We start from the raw sequence: 25,987 nt of genomic DNA, 5'->3' as shown, positions 1-25,987 counted from the left end.
TTCATTCATCTTACCCTAGGTATGTAGGTATATGACTTGCCGGTTACCTTCAGAATTAGTGCGTTTTCACATTATCTGATCCGATATCGGATGTCGGAAGGATTGCAAAGGCAAAAATCAAAGATGGCGGCTTAAAAGTATGGGATATCGGTCCTACATCCGATATCGGAGCGGATAATGTGAAAACGCACTTAGGTAGGTATCAGATGGGCCGCTTAGAATTAGGAAAGACAGTTTGTCGATTAGATTATCAACAACGGACAGGATAGGTACTTTAGCCTATAGGATCTGGTCTCCACTCTAGCTGGTTGCACGGTGGGGCACCGGGATTTTGGCGAGTGAAAGTGCGGTGGTGTGGCCGAAGACCCCGCACTGCGGCTGCGCCGGCGCGGCCGTCAGTACGCGAGTAATGCCAGCCACTCGCCTTCACCGCCTTCGCCAGTGATCCTCGAGATGCCGTGCAAATAAATGGTTGCGCATTTTGTTCTCCGCCGTTTCCTACCCCGGACCCGCGACAATGTGCCCATGGACAACAGTGGCTCTTGTTTTTGTGTTTGTTTGTTTCGGGGCTGCGAGGGAGATAAGCTCGCCGGATATCGCTGCGCTTGATAACCATGTGAGTTTCAGCATATACCTACTACAAATTTCTGAAGATACTTAGGAGTGCAATAAGGAAAATACTTACTCTTCCTGTTTATACAGAACCTCACTTACCTTGCAACCAATCGTGAGTGGTTTATTATTCAGTGCGGCTTTATATCAATCATGCAATCATGAAAAATAGTTAGCGATTTGTTGCATGGTGAGTAGAGGCTTCACAACAGCGAATAGCAATATAGCTGCGAATATTTACTGAGAATTAGTTTGGTTGATTGATATCATTTGCTGTAGTTAACCTAAAAGCTTAAATCATAAAGGATACTGAAAGTTTATGATCTTCCTCATCATCGGTTCCTCTGCTTATTCAACGGATTTCATACTCGTACCTTTCCGTTCGTGTTAGACAAATTATTGCGCTGCGCACCATCTGAACAGGTTCGCAGTTAAGTTTCGCGGACAGTACTAATCGAGTTTTTTAAAGTTCATTTTATCGTCTTCCTGTGATTCCCGATTGTTTACGTCGGGAGCGTTATCACGGTCGGTCGGGCTGCGCGTGCGTTGACCGTGCGTGCACTTTTACTTTCCGCCAGCTGACTGCCTCATTATCACGAGAACAAGACGCCAGACGGTGCGTATCGAGCAAGGTACTAGTTACGTAGCTTGTGGTTAGGTTAACTGCTGGAATTTCGTAGGAGGTTCCATATTAAAAGAAATTTAGGCTAAGTGCTGCTTTAGACTAGCGGTACCTATCGGTTTATCTTAATTTCTGTTGTAATTAAGTAATACACGTGTTTCGAAATGAAATCCAACTCTGGGTGTACAATAACGTTTGGGACAATATTTGTAAGAATAGTTATTTGTTATACAAGGGGGCAAAGTTGTATTTTAACGCCGAGTGTGGAATTGAAAAACGAGCAAGTGAAAGGACTCTATAGTTGAACCACGAGCGAAGCGAGTGGTTCGAGAATAGAATCCTGAACTTGCGAGTTTTTTAACACACGAGAAGTAAAATACATTTGCACCCGAGTGTAACACAAAACTTTTCCCCTCACTATAGCGAGGAAACTACAACGCAATAAATGCGTTTATCACTGCTTCCAGTAGTTCCACAGGTGGTAAATCATCTTTATTACTAGATTCACCTACTTTTATCAATTTTAAAGCAGTTAATTTGACTTTATTCAAGGTCAAATTACTTTACCCACTAGTGGATAAAATGCGTTTTTACCCGCTGGTATTAAACGACAAAACACGTGTTTCCGAGCTAGTGAGGGGAAAACATTCTTATTACCTCTAAAAAGTTGCGTGCACACCTTGGAGTCCGTATCTCTGTAAACATTTAACATCCCACAGGGTGGTATACCTCTACTCTCAATATTTATTTACATAACCTGTAAAAATTGTGGCATTGAGGTAGGTAACGGCTACAGACATGGCAAAAAAATAAGGACGTGTTGTTTTGGTGACGTTGGTTTGGTAGGCTGGAGTAAATGGCCTGCACCCCGATTCTCTCCCGCCAGTTTTGGGATCCCAAGATTCCCAATACTACGCTCAGCAACGCACTGAAAATCTCTTTGGCTGTTTACCGTGAAACGTATGACTAAAACGTCTTCCTAGTTCCCAAGACTAAAAAGCATGTGTTGTCACTGTTGTCAGCCAAGTCACTTAGCGTGGTTGGAGTGCGTGATTTGTAAAATTAATAATGATATAGGTACTATACCAGCGAATAAGTAACAAAAAAAAACAATAAAAAAGTTATAGAGATGAAAACAAATGACCTAATATCCGATGACGGAGGTTTAGAAGGTGCTAGCAATTAGTGTTCTGCCTAATGGACTGAACAGAGCACGTAATAACAGTAATAATTAGGTCCGATAGATGAAGCGGATGTGCACTACTTTCGCTGTTACGTGCTTCAGTGTTATAAGTGTTATATAAGAACACGTGGTAATAGTTCTCGAACTCGGAATAGTGACCGACTAGCCTTGTATATTAGCATTGAGTTTAGGACCGACCTACGCCCTCTAATAAATGCTCCCTTGCCTACGTGCCATAGCAACCCAGTGTAGTAGTAGTAGTTCGGGCAAATGTAAATAATCGATAATTTTAAGTATTTGTTGGATGTAATGTAAATATGCAATACTTGTTTTTCAATAAAAATTATGTTTATGTTTTATGTTATGTTTATGTTTTATAATTTTGCTGATCATAATAGATTTCGTTAAAATAAAGCTTTGATATTTTATCACGAGGTCAATGATGAATTTACCTCTCAATTTAATAAAATATCAACACGAATATTAGGTAATGAGAGCATTTATGATTCTTCGGTCAGGATTCGTATAACCGGCGGGGTGATAACTTTGAGATAGTAACAAAGGACGATGTACTATGAACCCTCGTGAACGTCAGCTGCCACAACGAAACGGTCTGTTCGCTACCATAAAGTTAACTGAAAACTCATTCATTCAATTCAATTCAATTCAAAATATCTTTATTCATGTAGGCCTAGTTACAAGCTCTTATGAATAGTTCATTACATATATATTATAATCTTAATCTAACCTAATTATCAGGTCAAATAGGCTTTAGGCTGCGATGAGGAGCGGTAGCTGATGTCCACGTGAGTTCACAAATCACCCTTACCTTTACGAATTCGTTAGTATGGCATACGTAGTGTAAAAATAAAGACAAATAATGCAAAGTTAGCTATTAAATGTCTAGACTAGGACCAGACTACGAATTATCAGCCGGAATGCAATTAAGTACCTAGTCATAGAATGACATACATGCCATTAGACATTTAATATAATATTCTACGTGCATAAATACACACCTACATATTTACATACCTACTTCAATCGTGTAAATATTTGTTACATAAGTACTCAACAAGCTATTTGTATTTTTCCCGACTGACTAATTAACACATTTGAAACAAACTTTTTACGATACATTCTCCTCATTAATTCCTAAATATACATTGCTTTGTATATTACCCACTTATTAGGCCATTAGTGTACCTACAACAGTCAGCAAATAGCACAACTACGTATACATAATGTAAGTAAGTATTCAAGGATTAGGTGCTAAGCCGTTTCGCTGACTGTACCTACCTAATGTTTGAAATAGGAAATATTTTTCCGGCGTGCTGGGTCACTAAATGACCAGTTATGCAAGATTTGGTGTGCGTAATTTGCGTGTTTCCGCACTTGTGCTGGAATCACTTAGTAACGTATACGAATTAGATAACAAGCAACTAAGTAAGTTAATAATCAGTTAATCACCTCATTTGTTCAATAATTAAATAAGTTCCTATTTTAGTAATGATAATGTAATAAGTGCATTGAGTGTGGTATAATCGGATTAACAGAGGGCTAACGTAGAATTGTCGTATTAAATAATACAAGTTTTACATACCTACATAAACTTCTACCTAGTATTCTGAAGGAGGCAGGCAGAGCACATGAAAATGCTCAAGTTTTAGTGCCAGTTTTAGCTTCTAACTCGTGTATACCTGATAATAAATCGGAAACATTTAAAGGGTTAGAATATAGTCAATATACATTTTTTCCGTAATGCTAACCTCCAGAAAGAAGAATGGGGTCTACCTGGGTCTACGTTAGTATAGTCTTAAAAGGCGACTGCAAACCGTGAGTTGCGCAACCGGCGCAGACACTTTCTTGCATTATTTGGATCGCAAAAACGAGAGCAATTACCTCGTGAAAGGCAGCCCAATCATACTTTGGAAAGTACCTTCTACGTATATAAACAAAAAACTACGAGTGTGATAATAGTTAAAATGCACTTTACCTACTCTTTGTCGTTTCCTACCCCGGTCCCACAACATTGTTCCTATGGAAAACAGTAAAACTCTATAACAGAGGCAACAGACGCATTAGAGAATAAGTCCTTCTAATACTTACTTCTAAATGTTAAGAAAGTGAGTCTGACAATATTTCATGACTTTTCTTGTCTCACGAATTGGCAATGTATGAGAATACAGCTTTACGGATTTGATTAAAGACAAGCAAAGCGTTTAATAAATTGTACTGTCATACAAGCCATAAATCTAAGGGACGTCCTCGTGGAAATTGAGTGTTACTTTAAATTTAAAAATATTGTAGATCTTGGGTTCTCATGCGGAAGTAGCCAGTCAGAGCGTTCTGTCAACAAAACAATGGCAACCATGATGGTGTATCAATACCTACAAGGGCCACGGTATTTGCTTGCCATCCAACGATGCGTCTGCTCGTTATTATAAAAATTACTGCCAGTAGATGGGTTTTTATAGCTTTTAATTACAACATAGGAAAACCTGTCATCGACTCGAATATACTTAATTCGATTAACAGAGTAAACTATCCCTGTATTGATTCATGATGATTACGTACAATACAAACAACCTACCTGATGATAAAGTAAATAACCCATCTGCATAATACCTAAAGTTCATTGTATGCATAGTATCTGAGGAAATTGTATTGTTTCAATGCATTATTAACTAAACAATCAATCGACCCTGACATGGAGACATTGAACTTCAGACGGCCAGCGATCCATATTGCATTAGATATTTCACTCGGATCGGTGTTGAAATCACTAATAGGGTCACGGGTTTCAATTCAGAAGAGCGATCTTCGAACCGTCCAGAATGAATTGTTTGCTGACCTTTCAGGCAGCCTTGGGGGTAGACATTGACCGTTTTTTTACAAATTATGAAAAACATGTAATATTCAGGACGTAAGATCGAAAGGCATGAAATAAATTTGTGTTACTTAATTTTGTAGGTACCTACTCAATTATCTTATTTGCCTTACTTATTCAACTTTAACTTACTTAGGTACCAATAGGTACTTGTCTTTTCAGTGTGTTTCTGAAAAAGTATTCTGTGATTATTTTATATAAATAGGTAAGTACGCTTGTACATATGACTTGTGCATTTCGAACATTCTGAAAATATCTAAAAATACAAGAATAAGTACGGAGATATTTTAAAAATTACCTATTAAGAAAAAATTCTTTCCCACGTTACTAGATACCACTTCGTCTTAAAGTGGTATGTAGCCCAAGGAAGATCCAATGGAAATCTGGGGTCACGGTAGTGCCCCCGCCCAGACGAGCCGAGCGAAGCATACCTAAGCGATTAATCGTTTTTTCAATCCTTACAACTTGGGTCCGTCTATTTAGTCTATTGAAATCTCAACACAATATGTTATCAATAAGTAAATCGCACAAAAGTAAGGTAAAGTAGGGGGCGCACTATGTAAATACTACGAGTGCCTGTCTAGCAACAAAAGTAAAGCTCGGATGCATATAACTAAAATATTATTGTTTACAAGTTGTTTAGTGTCACGCGTAACAGTTTATTCTCGATAGAGTTTCAACCTTAGCCTCATTATTTGTGCCATAACGGGTTACGCAATGGAAAGACGTGTCGTTTCGTCATCGGCGTTACGTCAGAACATATCGGGGAAAGCGAATGTGTGCTGCTTTGCTGCTCATATTATTATTGTAAACAGAGGATTGCGGCTGTTATAAGGAAGATCTGTTAAAATTACACTGTATGATAATATAGCATTTATCATTAGGCTCTAGAGTTCATGCTAAGATAATATGTGAACCTGAAAAAAGTTGTGATCTGTACTTCACTTGCTTAGTAACCTAAAAATTATATTGGCCTCTGACATTAGAGAATGCCACCCAATTTTGCGCCGCTAGGTAGTCCGAAGGCGGATTGTCTTTTAGGACTTCGTTTTCGTCGTTCCAGCTGCTGCAATGCCTACAGGGACGTGACATTTTTCACTCTTTTCAGGGTACGTAGCCAAATGCACAAACTTTTACGATAACGTCATTATCGTAGCTAGCATTAGCTATCTCTATTGCTCTTCCGTATTGGTGCGATAGAGTCAGACTACTCGGACTGCGTTTCGATTTGGCGTCGAGCGTCCACGATTGTCATTTCGGCTTGGCCGTACCGAGCCAGCGAAGTGCTAACTGGCCAATTATGTATATTGATTGATTCTTTTAGGCACCACAAGCGTGCTACATGAAACAAATGTATACGTTTTAGGTTATTTGGTTGCACAGTAATTATCTAAGTAATTGATTACAACTGAAGAGAAGAAGATAAGATGTTAGAATCTAAAATGACCTAAAATGCTTGGCAATGCATCACTAAAATCTAGTGCCCAAATTGATCAGTATAGACAGAGGAAGATTCGACTCTACAATTGCCTACTCGTAAGTAATAATGATACTCCGCACGAAGACAATGATTTCTACTTGCTGAGACCTCTTAGGAACGAGAGGGAAATCTAGCAGAAGATACTGGGATCTATAAGAGATAATGTTATAGCCAATGGAGGTGCAGGAAAAACTACTAATACGTCGTACGTGATACTTATGTGTCTAAATTGTTATTGGAATGCAAAACAAGGGTCGAAACGCATTCATATCAAATCAATTCATAGGTAAACTATGAGCTTCATTCAGATCATGATAAAAATTAAACGGTTTTTGCATCATATCGGCTTCAAATTCTAGCTGAGTACAATACTTATAATTATACAAACTACTTCTCCAGTTGAATCATACCACAATTCTCTGCCTGCTAGACGAAATGAGAATGAAAGTGTAACAAAAACTAGGCAAAACGAAAAAGTAATGGCATATCAGATCACCGGAACATGGTTTTTCGAGATTGTGAAAGCAACATTGACATTACTGGCCAATTATTTTGCCATTGCGCAAGTGCGGTAATGCACGTGCGCTCTGCGAAAGCGAAGCCGCTGTGAACTTTAAATAAACATTAAACAATGCTTATGTAAGTGCATTTCCGTTCGGAGTCTATCTCGGCAAGTTATCTGTGTTTTGGGTTTTATAGCCTCTCTGATGTCGCGTGATGGGTCACGACAATTTGAGATATAGTTATGTAAACGATAATCGTGTGTCTGACTGCCAAAACTACTTTTAGGTAACTCGTGGATCTGTGTACTGCAGACTTAGGCCTAATAATTTCAATCCCTATGACAATTTTGGAATCTAAAAATATCTGTTGAAAAATTTGACACGCAGAGAATATTAATAGTTATTTGTTATACAAGGGGGCAAAGTTGTAACTTGTATTTTAACGCCGAGTGTGGAATTGAAAAACGAGCAAGTAAAGGATTCTATAGTTGAACCACGAGCGAAGCGAGTGGTTCGAGAATAGAATCCTGAATTTACGAGTTTTTTAAAGTAAAATATATTTGCACCCGTGTGTAACACAAAACTTTTCCCCTCACTGTAGCGAGGAAACTACAACGCTAAAAATGCGTTTATCACTGCTTCCAGTAGTTCCACAGGTGGTAAATCATCTTTATTACTAGATTCACCTACTTTTATCAATTAGTACAAACGCGAATTTTTGCAAATTGGCTGGTATAAGAAGATTTGCTTTTAAGTGCAGAATTATGCACAGAAACATGACCGCGTGCTGTAATTGCTGACAAAAATTAAAATTTTGAAAAAACCCCCGACTGCGACATAGTAGACCTTTTAGACAAAAAAAACTAAATCTAAATCGGTTCATCCGTTCGGGAGCTACGATGCCATAGACAGACACACACACAGACAGACAAACAGACAGACAGACATACAGACGGACGGACAGACAGACAGACACGTCAAACCGTCGTTTTTGCGTCGGGGGTTAAAAAGACATTGCAACATACGAAATATCAAAGCGTTTGTACGGGACAGCTCGTGTAATGCTCCAATTATTAGCAGTTGAATACTCCCCTGTATGAAGTACGAGTTCTCCGTTTAAATTTCCAGGTGTCATCAGGTAACAGAAGCCAGCGGTTTCTCTTCGACGCCATCTTCGGGCTGGAGGTGCCGCTGCTCGAGGAGCAGAGCGTGGAGGAGGAGGACGATGACTCGCAGGTCAAGAACTGCTCATGTGGCAAGTATTCTCTCCACCAACCTTCACACTTTTGCTGTATTCGTACCTGGGATCGATTTTTGAATTTCGAACTCACGAATTCGCTGTTCGAAAGTCTGTGGAAAACGACGTAATGCTATTTTTGAAAAATGACGGCTAGTAATTTTAAAACTAGTGGTAATGACCACTCGTTTTCGATTCTGTTAGTAGAATTTAAATCGCTAGTAGTGGAGATATTATTGACCGAATTTCACGAAATCGAATGGCCGAGATTCAAAAATTGTCCCCCTGCTACAAACATTCTTGTCGGGTTTCGTAGACCAGTGACTTGTTTGTAGTTCAGTATTTTGGCTCAAAATGAGATACTCTTAATTATAATTAATCAAATGTTGGCACTTGTTTAAAAAATTGCGCAAAATTCAAATTTTCTATGGGACTTAAACTTTAATCCATTTTTAAGTGTTATTTCGTGGTATGGTCGTCGATGATTCCACCAAACGTCAAGTCAAGGTACGGGTTTTATGAAGACAAGTGGCCGGTTAGTCGTCGATGCCCTACATTTTTCTGCAGCCTTTTTTAAGTGCCAAGATTTGGTTGACCATCTATTAGACACTTTTCCTTTTGTCAAAGTTTACTGAGAAATGTTTAGATTTTTATTATTATTTAGAAATTGCTTGAAATACTAGCACCACTCTCAACTTGTAGGTATTTTAGGTATTTTTCGCACATTATACTTGGTTTAATATCGTATTCTTTGACACATATTTGTAACTCCTTATGAAGTTATGTTTATGTTACAAGAAGTATTTATTTCCTTATGAAGTTATGTTTATGTTACAAGAAGTATTTATTTAGGTCTGAAGGTATATTTTCAACTTACTCAACATCCACAGGTTCCTACATACTTAATTATGTTCTTGAAAAAAATCTTGCGGTCACGATTTTCATGGTTTGCATGGTCCAAATCTATTCACAAGTTTTAGTGCTTCCAGTGCAGTTCTAATTGTGCATTTGAAATTCACTTTTTAGAGTGCGGCAGAGCAAATCCCCTTCCTAGAAAGATAGGTAAGTTGTGTCGTATACCACTCGTTCCCCTAATGCACATATGTATCTACCAACATAGAACTAGCACCTTAGTACCTAACTATCCGAAGTATTTAGCACCTACCTGCACCTATGCACTTCATATGGTTAATTTGTAAATTCTACTTATTTGTATTATTATATAATATACATATACCTATGATTTATAAACTAAGCTAAAAGGCGAAGAATCGAACTGTAGGCTATTCTTATACTGATCAACATTTGTTCGGCGACTTTTAAAAATAACTTGTATTTTGATTTTTATATACATCAAGGATGCGAAAGGACAGATACTGTATTGATTACTTATTGGCCTGAAGTTTCGAATTTGATGTGACGTTACTGATTAAATGTAGATTAACAAAATTAAGTTCACGCCATTAAGTCCTTTTGCTGTTTAAATTATGTATTTTTTATCAAGTTCAATATATTTAGAAAAACCCTAATGTAAGTAGTGCCTGTTCTTATAATGAAAAACTTTTTATTTATAAGTTTGTAGAAAACTAACAACCCCCATATGTATGTACTACCTAACGTATATGTATAACTCTTGGATGACTATGAATGTATTCCTTAATGTTTATAATTTGAATAACAATAGAGGTAATCGTTGTGTATGATAGCAAATGAAGCTATGGACTAATAAAAACTAATAACCAGGTAGACATGTCGCTTGAGATAGTTCGAAAGCAATGTCTTGTCACAGCAATGTCATGAAGAGTGCAAGAAAAATGTAAACAATCATTAACAAGAATAGAACGACCCCATGTGCATTGAACTGCAGCCATCGGAGAAAGTGAAGCATGGATGGTGGTCGCACCGTGCAACTGCTAACGGTTAAATGACAGGAAAACGATCGCACAGGTATCGTTTTGTATTAAGTAGGCACACTTGGTGCATAAAATAAATTAGGAATTACCTACAATCCACATCAGAAGGTAACCAATAACTGAAGAATTTTGCCATGTCAGTAATGGATGTCATCACCCATTCCGTCATAAGAAGCATACCTTAAGAAACCTTAACGCTAATTAATTTCATTATTTTTTTTTACAATAAAGAGTTACCACTATTACCATATTCGGTTTAAAAAAATGCAGTTACTATTTATAATTTCTTTCAATTTATATAAATGTAGGTACGCATTTGGCAAATAATAAGGGTTGTCGATCTCGAATTGCTTAATTTTTGAACTGTATAAATAGACGAACAAACATACAAAACTAAATTACGATACATTAAGTACAGAGTTCACACGCAACCACTTCCTTAAGCTCATATCTACAACCGCCACCGTATAAAGCAATTTCCCGGTGCCAAAGCGGCTGAGCCAGTTTGTCAAGGGCTCCATCTAGATATCTACAATGTAGAAGGTTCAACAAACTGCTTTCGCTTTCACAGAGTGCGGCGGAACTAACCAGGAGAACCGCATCGTAGGCGGCATGCCGGCCGGAGCTAATCGCTATCCGTGGATGGCCAGGATTGTCTACGATGGACAGTTCCATTGCGGGGCGTCGCTGCTTACCAAGGAGTATGTGCTCACGCAGCGCATTGCGTGAGGAAGTAAGTCAGATGGACGAATTCGTATTTTTATTAAATGTATTGTTAAGTAGGTGTGTGAATTGTAAAATGTTTATTATAGGTCTCTGTAAATCTGCAAAAATTGCTAGGTCTCTATCATGTAAATCACTTATCCACGTGGATAAGACAAAACCGACATCCTTGCCAAAGCGTGACGGATGCTTTATCCACGCGGATAAGTGATAAAATTGGAAGCATGATACGCCGGCTGTCAGTGATGTCACGAGATATTTATGAAATCAGTTACACCGACATTTTTGTTAGAATCTTGTTGAAACATATATCGTCGTCATAAATAATATGGAAAAATATTGTAATGATAACACATTCTTAGGTAATCAAAAGCGTATAAGGTGCATTAGGGTAATTCCGTATGACAAAAATGCTCTGGTAATTCCGAAAGGGGAATCTTGATATGATGGAAATAATGGTGACTTTTGTGCGACTTTCGAAATTAGACGACTTTCGGAATTACCCTAGTGCACCTTAATAACTAATCTAATCAAGAATACTAGGAACATTATAGTTAATTATAACTCCGATTATTATGACACTTTCGAATAACACCTCTTATTGCTTTGACAGCTATCTATCATTTTAATCACCTTTTGTTCGCATTCTAGGTTTTTCGTTTTTGTTAGTTCCTTCTACATTCGGGAATTCGATTCGCTCGTAACGTAATACATTTCTCGTCATATTATTTGTATCCCTCCTCATCACACGTCCGTACCACGCAAGAATTACGAATAATTATTAATAATTTGAATAGGTAGTAAATACTATTAATTTCTTAGGAAATTATAATGTTAAGTCACTTAAAAAGTTGAAACTAAAAGTGTTAGTTGTAGTTAATTAAGTAAAAGTTATCTGTTTTAGGAAGTGATCACGACAGACTATAGCTATTAGGTTCTCAGGCCGAGTGAGAGCGATAATGATACTCGCTCGCCGGCTCGGGATTTCCTTATTATTGTTTATTAAGAAGATCTAGGCGGTTAGAATAATCTTGGTAAGTAGTTAATGAAGGTTTTAATGATTAGGTGGTTAATGGAATTTAACATATTATCGACTAAGTGGCAAACTGGCAATAATACTACTCGTATTACTACTAGTGGCTACCTAGTCGTATTCTGGATTAAGTCCTCGTAAATGTGAACAAATGTCAATCTTAGGAACCCCGTTCGAAGGGCGTAACGTAATGCCATCAAAATCTATATTAGTATCTAATTAGTATGTAGTAAAATCATTGATTACATTTATCGATATCCTATGTGACACGATTCTTTCTTTGAACACACTCGTAAATAGGTATATATTTTTATATTTATTTGTTTAAGTATCCAAAACATTTTATAAGTGAATTTATTGACCAATTTTGCAAACTCGTGACCCATCTGCATTTTACATCAAATAAATATACATGTATTACCAGTATTACCGGTTTAGAGTATGCACTTATCAAATGCACTCATCGCAACTAAAATGGGACTTTAATTTGAAGGTATTAGCAACAACAGGTGTGAAATGAAAATCATACAAATCATGCATCCATACCAACTAACTATGCATGTATATTATCGATGTGCATAATCATGCGATACGTTTGCGTGTTGGTTCGTTAGGTATGATTTATTATTACATACTGAATCTTATGACAAAATAGTTTTTACACATTTTAAGATTAATTTACCAGTTCGGCGTGTCGAAATGTCGATTTATTCGTACTATCGTGTAATTAAATATATCGTTGTCGATTTAAAAACAGAAAAATAGTTTTCGACTGTAATGGGCAGTAATGGTTGAATGGCCGCGATCCCGGGTTCAAATCCCGGTAAGGGCATTTATTTGTGTGATGAGCACAGATATTTGTTCCTGAGTCATGGATGTTTTCTATGTATATAAGTATTTATATATTATATATATCGTTGTCTGAGTACCCACAACACAAGCCTTCTTGAGCTTACCGTGGGCCTCAGTCAATCTGTGTAAGAATGTCATGTAATATTTATTTATTTATTTATAACTTAATTGGTCTCATATAGAGTATTGTAATTGCGTTGCTTATGCATTGCTATAATTGCGTTACATGTACCCATGAAATAATTACATGAGTTCATCAAATAAATTTACATCGGCAACGCACCTCAAAACCTTTTTGGGTGTCCATTAGCGGCAATCGCTTACCGTCAGCCGACCTCCTCGTTTGACTCCTATTATCCTATGTATATTATAAAACAATATAAAATAGGTATTGTGCAAAAATGCTGGTGCTGGTTCAATGCTGATAATGATAAAGATGAGGTCTAACTAGACTAAGGTCAGGGTTACGTCAACTAGACATTTATAAAGTGAGCATATTAATGACCATAAACAACACAGTATCTTTGGTTCAAACAACAAGCTACTTGTCATTTGAATCGGCAATATATTTGAATCAACAAGTCGATTTTATAAAAACAACCTGACACATATTGTTTTAAACATACGTTTGGCTGATTCAAACGGATAAACCGCAACAAGTCGAACTTGTTAAATTCACAATGCAAATTTCTCTCAGTGTAGTAGCGCGTTTATGTCTTTTATAAGTACATCCTTTCTCTCCTACTTATAGATACTTAAGCTATTTTATTTTCATTATTTGGACATTATAGTAATAGTAGTGTAATTTTAGGTGAATCGTAAAAAAAATGTTCTGTACAGGGTATGTAGCCAAGTGTAGGTACAAATTCTCACGATAATATCTGTTTCGTAGCTAAATATCTATCTCTATCACTCTTGCATATTAGCGCGACACGCACACGAAACACGCGCGCACATGAAACATCGCGTTGCTATAGCGAATTCTGTCTATGCAAATGATTTTAACTGCAATTAAACATTCATGTTGTTTTTTAGGAAGTAAGAAGTTTAATTCCGGTAAAGGAGGGAGGAAATCCGTACCTATGGGAACTACTCAGATGTTATGATGCCGCCCTTTTATTGGATGTATAAAACCCACATTTTTATATCGACATTAATTCATATGTTTATAACTTGCCCGTGCGTAATGTTAATATACCTATTACAGGGTCTCCAAGAAACACATAATCCTGTATACCAACTACCGGGTGGGGCCCGTAACAAAAGCAAAAAATTAAACTGTAGGCTGTACTCCTTACACTGACCAACATTTCTTCAGCGACTTTTAAAAATAACTTGTATTTTGTTATTTATCACCTTTGAAAGTTTTTCCTAAGAGGTAATGTACTGCGAATTCTGTTAAGTCTAAAGTGTGACTGACAACGTCAATAACAACAATAGTGGCGTCCATTGAAGCTAATATTTATTTTGTATGAAAAATTATAAAATTAATGACTTCATAATTTTTAAAAGTCGCGGAAGAAATGTTGGTCAGTTTAAGGAGTACAGCCTACAGTTAAATTTTTTGCTTTTGTTACAGGCCCCACCCTGTATATTAAGAGATTCATTAAGTAAATAAAAAGAAACAAACGAGAAATGAATGAGATGTACTGCAATTTAACTGAAAAATAAAAACTTACTTGCGTATTAATTATTTATTTGTTTTACAAGGGGGCAAAGTTGTTGTTTAACCGCACGTGCCAATATTGATACCCGAGCAAGCGAAAGATTCCAATATGGAACCGCGAGCGAAGCGAGTGGTTCAAAAAGTGGAATCTTGAGCGTTGCGAGGGTTTCAAGGCACGAAGGTTAAACTACGTTCTGGACGTAAGTGCATGCTGTTCTTATAAAAATACCAAAGTCACTATAAGTGTGCCGTTCAGATTTGAGGAGTTCCGTTCTGACCATCATCAACAGTTCCACTGCACCCAATGTCACTGTTCATAAATTGCAGAAACGCGCTGTCCGCATCATTAGCAGGAAGTCGTATGATCATCCCGCAAAAAGTTTATTTACAAAACTCAAGATACTTACTCTTCCGAGTGTTTACATATTAACCGCATGTAAGTATGTTAGGACCAATCTGAATCAATACGCTACCCACTCGCAGGCCCGTAGAAATAACCGCTTAATCGGCTTAATTCCCCCGCGTTGCAGGCTCGCAAGGGCCCGAAAGTCACTGGCGATTATAGGCGTGAAATTATATAACTTGCTGCCTGACAATATAAAACAAAAAAAAAGCGACAAAAAGTTTGACCGAAGTCTTAAATCAATGTTAACCGACTTAGCTTGCTACAGCATCGACGAATTTGTTGAACTGTGCACTAATCGTTAGGTACCTACTCACTTTATCTCATGAAATAAATTCAATAATTGTATTTTTCTAATATATCATAATAATTGACATTAATGTTAACTTAGACTACGCTGTACCACTATTTATTTGTCTAAATATGTAGGTATGTAACCTTGAATTTATAAAAATTAATTGTAAACTTTTTTGACGTGTAAAACATTGACTTTTATCAATAAATGTATCTTGTATCTTGTTCCGTACGTAAATCCATGCTGTTCTTATAAGAACACAAAAATCACCGTAGCCTTTCAGATTTTAGGAGTTCCCTCGATTTCTCCAGGATCCCATCATCAGAATTGGGTTATGAATGTATGCATATACAATCAATCAAAAAATAAAATTTCAAAATCGGTCCGGTATCGACGGAGATATCGTGTAACATTAAAAAAAAATACAGATGAATTCGCCTTGCTTGAGATTTGGGCGGCGGTTAAAAAGCAGAAAATCCATACTATGCATATACATATCATCATAATAACAGTGGAAACCCAATCAACGATGCCACCGTAATCAAAGATATTAAGCGAGTATCACACGTTTAAGCTGTCAGCTACATTAATATTCAAATAGTAACGTATAGCTGTGAGACACAACACTCTGTTCGTTATTAAGGTGTTGTCATGATGATAAATCGTAATACTAACAACCGGCATGTCCTATATTTACGACTTCGTCATTATATCATAGCTGATAGCTGATTTAGACTTGATGTACTTGTCGTTACTGTCAATCTTTGGAATTATTCTTCCGCGTATTAGGTTGTATCCAAGTTGTGATTATGATTAATTTTAAAACTTTACAATATCTGCTATCTGCGTTACTGATTTGGTGTATTTAAGTTTTATATGTAGTTTACAAAATAGTTTTTTTTTGTGGGAAACACTGTTCCGTGTTTTCGAAGTAGGTACTTACTTCTATTGATTGAGTTTAAGACAAAAATTTAATCTTATTAATAAATATCTAGGTAAGCTACTTATTATTTAATTATGAAGTCAAACTATCAAAACAGCAGACTATCTTTTGAACCTTTTACAACATTCATGGTAAGGGGTTCCCGTTTCCAGAGTTCTATTTCATGAGTAACTATCGACTCGAAGACAATATTTTTATTTATATATTTTTATTATAGACCGTGATCAAAAGTTCGACTTTGTCTAATTAATTTTTTGCGTTCGCTATTTCAGACTGAAACGTTCCAAAATCCGCGTGATCCTCGGCGACCACGACCAGACGATCACGTCTGAGAGCGCCGCCATCATGCGTGCCGTCACCTCCATCGTCCGCCATCGCAGCTTCGACGCAGACTCGTACAACAACGACATAGCGCTGCTCAAGCTCCGCAAGCCGGTCACCTTCTCCAAGATCATCAAGCCCATCTGTCTGCCTCCAGCTAGTAAGTTGTATTCTTATTTTAAAGCCAAATATCGATCTGACGGATTGTGCCGTCACCGCCGTCCGCCATCGCATCGCATCGTAGATATTATCGTTGTTGTACGAGTCCGCATCGAAGCTGCGATGGCGACGCTACATTATAGCGCTGCTCAAGCCGCAAGCCGGTCACGTTCTCCAAGATCATCGACCCATACAACCATTTCAGTCGCAAAATCTTCAAATCAGTAACTAACTGTCAAATGTGACATAACGCGTGGTAACGTCGTGCAAACAATGCGACCGTATTGATACAATAACAAAATGTAGTCGTCGTGTGCACTCGTTACGGTAACAAAATGTGTACGAATTTGTGGCTGTCAATGTCACTGTCAGAATGACTTTTAACGACACTTTATTAGTCGACGTTTGCACACATAACGGTAACAACATGTGGACGAATTTGTGGCTGTCAATGTCACTGTCAGAAACCGTTCTGACAGTGACATTGACAGAATTTGTACACACATGTGTAGGTCTGATTACCGAACTGCTCCTAAACCACTGTATCCGCAAATGACAATCTGAAATACGAAGGTTTCTCAAACTGTCTTGTGAAGTTGTGGACTGGTTGCTTTGAATCATTTAAATATGAGCGAATTAAATAATAATAAACGACGACGACCATTTAAGCACTCTTCGACATTTTATAGAAATGTGGGAAAGTTAAGAAAAGTGCAGAATGATAATACAAATAGATAAGCACTTTATAGTTACTTAATGTATTAAATATATAATTTTTAATTTTTATTGATAAAAATGAAGTGTAGTGTTGCTTTACACAATAAAAGTAGGAATCAAATGAAATAGAGTATTTACTGTGATATTAATAGAATTTCTGTTGCGCAATGATAGTTTTTTTCAGTACAGATGCTGCTTTTTTTAACGCAGTAGTGCGAGCAAATCAAGCAATGATTCTTTTCTTGTCTGGTCGAAACTCTTAGCTTAGATTTAGGTACTGAAAATCGTCGTACGATACACGTGCGAAAAGGACATTCACAACTCGTGTCGATTTAAAACACTCCCTTCGTTCGTGTATTAATTTATCGCTACTCGTATCGATTTTCCTCTTTTCCGCACTCGTATCTACAAGTATTTTGTTTGGGTTACAAAAAAAACACATTATTTACTCTACTACGTTTTATTTATGTCTCTTTAACATTACAAATTTGTAGACACTTATCTATACAAAAATCTTGACAAAAGAAGTACAGATCGCTGAAATTAATGTTGATAGTAATATTAATGACGACTACTTCAACAAGTGTCAATTGTGAAATGCCGCAAAATACTAGTTGCTCTATAGAAGACCATAATAATATGATCCCCGATCCTTTACAACCTAGCAGCTCGGTATGCACGTTACAATTTTTTTTAATCTTCTTTAGTGAGGGCAACTGAGTACGACGGCATATTTAATTGTTTATAAAGTTTGAGGATACCTGGAAAAAATTAATACAAGCCATTTTGAAAATATAATAAATATTCACTGCTTTCGGTCACGCGTGTACGCTGCGACCATTTTGCGACCGTTTGTCGACCGTTTCGTGACCGTTTGGCGACTGTTTTTTACATGGAATATTACCGTCTTAATCCATATTTTAACAACTTTATTGGTTTTCTAGGCATTATTTTTATTATTTCAGTATAGTATATGCACCGGAGCACTAAAACTTCACCAATCAATATACATAACACGCAAACACCGAGTAGTCAATAATATTATTACTGGTTAAACTGAGGTAAATTAATTTTTATTAAGCAGAAACGTCTGCTAACGATTCTAAACATTTTTATATTAAAGGAAAAAAAAAAAGAGGTAAATTGATGGCGCGTTGATAAATTTAGACTTAATTTATGAAATCACTCGAGCAATTTAATTGGCCATGGTAATTAGCCCACATTATATTACAAATGCAAACAATATTTATCTTTAACAAATTCTTACGCCATTACATTTTAATGTCAAATGATTTTATTTCTTTTTACTTTGACGTCTCTGACAGTCGCCATTTAAAAAGAATGAAATGAACGAATGATTTTGGGAAAGTAGTCGCCAAACGGTAACAATGTGTGCACGCGTAGTGCACACTTCTGTCACTTCTGTGACCATTTGTGCCTGTTACCAATCGTCCCCATTTGGGTCGCCGCGACTAAACGTCGACCGTACTGCGACTAAGCATTGAGACCCGTAGACCTGTGTGTACACAAAATAGGAGGATTTGCGTAGGAACGGCGACCGATTATGGTTATATGGGGAGTCCATCTGTCTGCATCGAGTTTAACAATGTAGCTGGGCGCCTCTTTCATAGATTTGATCGCCAGTGTCCGAGGTGTGCTTTTGGTCAAATGTTAATTTTGCAGAAAAAGTAGTTAGCATTATTACTACCACGCATACGACACACTTGGCAGGATATTGTTCTGCAGACCATTACTTTGGTCGAATTTGATTTAGCATAATTTTATGTACCATAATAATCATGTAGCATATAAAAAGCAAGATTCTGACACGCTATCAAAAAGCAAATACCGTCCCAGAGACACCGTCAGGTACGATAACGAGCGAAGCGAGGAGGAGTGTTAGGTATCTTGCATCCCTAATACGTTGGACTTGCTATCAAAAACCAAATTATAAGGAGAAGGACAACTATGCTGCCTAAATATTATGCACAAAAAATACCTGCGAAAGTACTATTCGACTAGAAGACTATTATGCTCATTAAGCTTAGTATATTGACCATTCGGTATTATAAAAATCTGCGAAATGATTTATGCCAAAGCATATTATGCGTAAGGTGTTTCCGCCAAACGTGACTTTTGCCAAGAACTATTAGCTATATGAATCAAATAAATGCGAAAAAAGTTTCCGCAAGACATTAGTGAACTAAGTAGTATACTTACTTTAAAGCCAAATATTACCTTGACGGATTGTTCCATCGTTCGCCACCACAGCTTCGATGTGGACTCGTACAACAACGACATAGCGCTGCTCAAGCTTCGCAAGCCGGTCACCTTCTCCAAGATCATCAAACCCATCAGTCAGCCATCAGCTAGCAATTAACATTACTTGATGAGTAGCTGTGAAAATTAGGTATTTCTTACGATATAACTTTTGGCACCAAAATATGATTTTTCTGTACAGATTTTTCCTTTAAGCTCCTGCATTGTTAAATCAGTGAAAATATAAAAATTAACCGTTGTTTTCAGGTATAGATCCCTCCGGTAAAGAAGGCATCGTCGTTGGCTGGGGTCGCACGTCAGAAGGAGGTCAGCTACCAGCCGTCGTGCAGGAGGTTCGCGTGCCCATCCTGTCACTTACGCAGTGTCGCGGGATGAAGTACCGAGCATCTAGGATCACTAACAACATGGTAAGTTTAGCTCACGAAATCGTTTTGGGCTGGAGTCGCACGTTAGACGGACGGCAACTGGTGGCCGTGGTACAAAGTGCCCATCCTGTCGCTCACACATTGCCGTGCAACAAATCTGCTGTGCAGGTTTATACACCACTGTGCATAGGCACTCCTTTACCTCTCTTTTGGACTCAGTTTAAATACATACCCAGATCCAGATCTGAGGTTAAGAAGGGAGAATACTATGCATAATTCGCAATTCATAAACGCAAATCCAATAGGTACAATTTTTAATAATACGCTTCCAGGGGTTGAATAATATCGTTATTTCTATTTTTCAGCTGTGCGCTGGTCGAGCGTCTACCGATTCATGTCAGGGCGATAGCGGTGGTCCTCTGCTTTTACAAAAAGGAGACAAATTTCAGATAGTTGGTAAGTAACAGAAGCATTTTATTAGATCTGTTGTGAATGTTGTGATGTTGCCATATGTATATGTTTTCACGATTTTATCAAGCAAACTTTAGATATAATTTCAATCCAGAAAATGGGACCTTCTAACTCTCCCGTTTTAACAGGTACGGCTGAATACTTTTGATTAAGTATTATGTTAAGTTCCTAATTAGTCTAATTTTTGAAGAAAAAGACTTTGTTCTAAGCATTTTTATCTATTCATATTCTGTATATATTTTACGTGGTTGACATGTAGATACACCAAGCCAACCACCAACACTTTTAGGCGTTAAGTCCATTTTATACTTTTATATATATTATGTGATTTACATACATACATACATACATACAATCACGCCTGTATCCCATAAAGGGGTAGGCAGAACACACGAAACTAATAAAAAGCTTCAGTGCTACTCTTGGCAAATAAGGGGTTGAAAGAAAAACGAAACTGTGACATTGCAGTGACAGGTTGCCAGCCTCTCGCCTACGCCACAATTTAACCCATATCCCATAGTCGCCTTCTACGACACCCACGGGAAGAAAGGGGATGGTGAAATTCTTAACCCGTCACCACACAGGCAATGTGATTTATGTGCCATAAAGTTGACATAAAAGTAAATAACCCACTATAATTCATCAATGATCTACTAATTAAACCTGTGGTGTTACTTTCCAGGTATAGTGTCATGGGGCGTTGGTTGCGGCCGGCCGGGGTACCCCGGAGTCTACACGAGAGTGACGCGATTCCTGCCATGGCTGCGAGCCAACCTCCGGGACTCCTGTCTCTGCGGCAACTGATTTATGGATCTACCATTTTTCTCAGGCGGCTGGCTGAAGCGGTGATTTATTGTCGATGGTAAATAATAGCCGAGTTTTGAGGCTTCTTAACTGATGAATAAACTCAGGCTTACATACTTCCATACTTAATATAATAAATGGGAAAGTGTGTGTGTTTGTTTGTTTGTCCGTCCTTCACGGCAAAACGGAGCGACGAATTGACGTGATTTTTAAGTGGAGATAGTTGAAGGGACGGAGAGTGAGAAATGGTACTTTTTGTCTCTCTTAAACCCTCCACTTCCCTAAAATAGGGGGTGGAAATTTGTATGGAGCATTCCGCAATTTTCAAACTTAACGCGAGCGAAAGCTACTTAGTTTATAAATGTTACTTTGCAAGCCGTGAAATGATAACATGCTAGTCAATCAGTGCTGACCCGTTATGATTGTGTACTTTTCCATGAAATTCATGTAATAAAAATTAAGCGCCTTAGCTAAATAAAGTTAAATCTCATTAAGCAAAACCTTAAGTAACTACCTACGTAGCTGACCGTAGCAACATCTTAGCTTCCACCTCGGTAATGGTAGATCTATATAGTTTTATTGAAGCTTTAATATGACCTAAAGGGTTGAATTAAATTAACAACGACATACTCGAGGACGCCATGACAAAGGTCGGGTCCAAATATGGTTAGAATAAGGAATAAGCAAGAAATCGAATAGCGAAAACAACCTGCCGTCTGTACATATAATCTTCATTACATATACGTAATGAAAAATAAATCGAAATAATTATTAAATGAAAAGACCGAATATTTCAAGTGACCAACTTCCCATCTAAATTAGTGGAAATAATGTATTAAGGAACTTGTTTTGTTCTGTTTAAATACTGTTTGTTTTGTTATGTAATTAATACTCAATAGGTAGTTTTATAGAAGAGTTTTAAGTCTTTTGTAAATATTTCTTTATTAGACTGTCAATGTAATGAGTGTAGAATAATGTTTGTAAATATTATCAGCATCACAGATGTCATATATACCATAGATCAAGCAAATGTATCTACTTAGCGTGTCAAATGAACTCAGTGAAATCCACTGAGTTGTCCGCCTTTAATCGCAGCTTGCAGCTTTCGGGCGTCAATTTTTGTAAGTTGAAGTCAATCAAAACATAAAAAATGCCTCGTTACGTGATATTCAATTGCAACAACACAAAAATTATGAACAATCAAGAGCCTGAGACATATTTAAAATTACAGGCAAGAAACAACTTCAGTACAAAATTTGACACGCTCGGCCCCTATACAAATAGATGAACTTGTTTCTTCTATCTAAATATAGTTCTGTGATCAGCATGTATTGATTTAAGGTACTTAAAATATTCTGAAAATCAAACCGCATCATTACATTTTCATTCGCTTGTTTTCAATATTGCAACATTGTTCAGTTAATTTAAAGCATCATGTAACTACTATAGGTATATGTGTTAGAAATCACTAACATATTTTATTCTGCAGTGCAGTTTAATTGTGCACGGCATACGCCGCGGACGTCACACTCATATACTTATTCATAACATCAGATCATCTATTTATTCATAACATCAGTTCATCTGTATAAAAAATAAAAAGAACTTAAACTACTAAACTTAATCTAACACAGAATAAATATATGTGCATAAAAAAATCTTATGTAGATCCTCTTAATCAGCTACGTCATCAATTTATCATCATCATTATCACCACCATTATTCTCTTTATTCATTTTAATTTTTAGGCTAGGTTTTTTTATAATATGATTATAAAAGTAAAATAAAAAACCACATACAAAACAATACAAAATATATAAACATATTATAAAAAAACCTAACCTAGGGTGCCGCCAGCAGCGGGGCAGGGCCCAAGCTGCCGGATTATTATTGTTATAAACTAATAATTACTCGTCTATTAATTGTGACCGTTATTTTGTGCTGTAATATTATTAAATAGGCTACTTGACTCTATTTTTAAAGTCTGTCTTATATGATTAATTACTGTCCAAATAACCGAAAAAAATATGAACATATTTTAGTATGACTTAAAAACCGCAAAAAAATATTTTTAAAGTATAATTACGTAATCAGGCGAAAACAACATCAGCCATGTTAATCCATAGAATTATCTGTGCATGACGTCATTCAACTCGAAAACAACATTTTCTGATATTTTTTAAGTAAAAAGCATAAATGTCAGTGATTGTTTCGACATGAAGTTAGGTTTGTATTCTATGGCGTCACAACATCGCTGACAGCGTTTTCGGTGGCCAAAATAAATAAAATATTACACACATTTTTAATCGAAAATACGTAGTCTATACTTTTAATACCCAAAATCCATAAAATATGGGTTTTTTATGTCAAATACTACAGAAGACAATCATTTATTGTGCCAAATTCGATATGAGTCTAGTAGCCTGTTCATATTTGAAAATATTTTTTTTAACTTCCTTAGTCGAATTGGTAAAATAAAATTTATTTAATTTTTAACTGCATAGGTTACTAATGAAAAAGTGTATAATACTAACAATTTAATATTAATCGTATTAATTTATGAAAAGGCCGGTGGTGCAGATTACCAATAGGAATAAGAGAAACTACTACCTAAGTGTTCATTGGATTATGTGTACATATTGTTTTGAAACCTTGTTTTCTAATGTATAATTTGAAATAATATTTTTATATTGTTAATATTTGTTTTTTATAATTTATTTTTATTTATTACTCGGTAGTATAGGTACTAGTAAGGTATTCGGTCAAGACATCATTCTACTTTATTGTTAGCTAGATAGGTATTTAATGAATATTCTGAACTGCCTACCACAAATTTCGTTTAATAAGAATACAAAGATAAAATACTCATATTTATAATTCTGAAACTCTTTAAACTCTCATCAATATAATACACACACACACACACATATATACACATATATATGTATATATAAAACATGGGAACAAAATATAACCATTATGTATACTCTAATCGTGTACTCTACAATTTTATTATGAAATTCTATAGCGTATAGTGCTCGAATAACCAAATAAAACTAGTAGGCAAGAATTTAAATGTTATTTATATATGAATAACAATTCTAATTCTGATTTGTTAGCTGTTCGTCCAATACGCAGTTCGTCCAAATGATTTTTCAATAAGCATTTCGTCCAACACGCATTTGGTCAAACATGCATGTCGTCCAATAGCATTTCGTCCAAATGGTATTTCAATTAGCATTTCGTCCAAGACGCTTTTGGTCAAACATGCATGTCGTCCAATAGCATTTCGGCCAAAGCGTATTACGTCAACAAGTATTTCGCCTAACATCAATTCGGCCAACATGAATTTAGTCCAAACGAAGTAGGTACCACAGAATTATAATTAACCCAGAATAAGTAGTTAAGTAGACCAAAAAGTGTGTCCCCCTGAGAGGGCATTGTTTGGGCTGGTGTCCCTCTCGCACTTATTGACAATGTCAACATTATTCAGTGACGTCATCGCTGTCATACATTAGGGATACCAGGAAGTTAGTACCAAATCTACTAATACCTAATTGAAAGTTTTTTTGACGTGAAACATTCGGTGAATGTCTTTAAAAATGCGTAGTAGAGTGGCCGGACCGAAAACCAGGGTGCGTAGCCGATTGGCACAAACGCTCACGAAACGAAACGCTCGTAGATATCTATCTCTATCGCTCTTGCGTATTGGCGCAACGAGACAGACTACCTTTCGCGGCGTTTCGTTTTCGTTTCGCGTCGGAGAATTGCCATTCGGCTACGGCATCTGGTGTAACGAAAAGTGTTACGGCGCGGTGGCTTATATTTCTGTAACTATAAAAACCTATACAGCGTGTGGTTTCCATACGGGCGATTAATGTATCCGGTTATAGACGTTATAGTATCTGATTATACGAATCGTATAGGATAATCATTTTGTTAAAAAGTGTTACAAATTTAGAGTAATTATTTTTTAAATCTGGCCAAGCAGCAATGTACGCCGTCCAACTTAATTTGACATGATATAAACGTCATGTCGCACTGTGGAACGAAATCCGGCTCTCGAAGACATAGGAATCGAAGTTGTTATTTTAATATATTTTTGATTGAAATGGGTTTAGCTTATCATTTCTATGACAACCTATAAATTTTAGGCAATTTAACTTGAAAATAATTCGATAAAAATGTATGGAGCGGAAACAAAATCTCAAGAAAATCATCTCACTCACACACTCAACCGTTATAACCTCGCAGATGGGTATACTACGAATTATTTGTGATTTTTTGGCATACTACGTTTTTCCGCCGCGACTGAGGATTGACATCAAAACCCTTTTTCTCATGTGTCAATAAAACCCATTTCAATAAAGAAAAAAACCTTAAAATGTCAACATTGGTTTTTTTTTCATAGAAACAGTAAACGATTTAAAAAAAGCCGCAAGTGTAGCGGTAACTTGTGGTATGCGAAAAAATCACATATAATTACAGTATAATTGTAGTATACCTACTTGCGAC

At 36.7% G+C, this 25,987-nt stretch overlaps 1 protein-coding gene across 1 annotated transcript in view; it reads left to right on the top strand.

Moving 5' to 3' along the window:
• Positions 1-345: 345 nt before the first annotated feature.
• The window catches only part of LOC125235370 (transmembrane protease serine 9-like), a 39,723-nt gene continuing 14,081 nt past the window's right edge, over positions 346-25,987 (top strand). The window contains 9 exon segments of the mRNA XM_048141924.1: positions 346-616; positions 8,419-8,545; positions 9,554-9,589; positions 11,012-11,149; positions 11,152-11,173; positions 16,628-16,836; positions 20,079-20,239; positions 20,563-20,653; positions 21,351-21,464. Of these exon segments, the coding sequence (XP_047997881.1) occupies positions 518-616; positions 8,419-8,545; positions 9,554-9,589; positions 11,012-11,149; positions 11,152-11,173; positions 16,628-16,836; positions 20,079-20,239; positions 20,563-20,653; positions 21,351-21,464 (997 nt within the window). The 5' untranslated portion in view covers positions 346-517.

The sequence above is a fragment of the Leguminivora glycinivorella genome, chromosome 2 (genome assembly GCF_023078275.1).
Source record: "Leguminivora glycinivorella isolate SPB_JAAS2020 chromosome 2, LegGlyc_1.1, whole genome shotgun sequence".
In the NCBI taxonomy this organism is placed as follows: domain Eukaryota; kingdom Metazoa; phylum Arthropoda; class Insecta; order Lepidoptera; family Tortricidae; genus Leguminivora; species Leguminivora glycinivorella.
The sequence above is the reverse complement of the archived record's forward strand: the minus strand, read 5'-3'. Positions and strand labels throughout refer to the sequence as shown.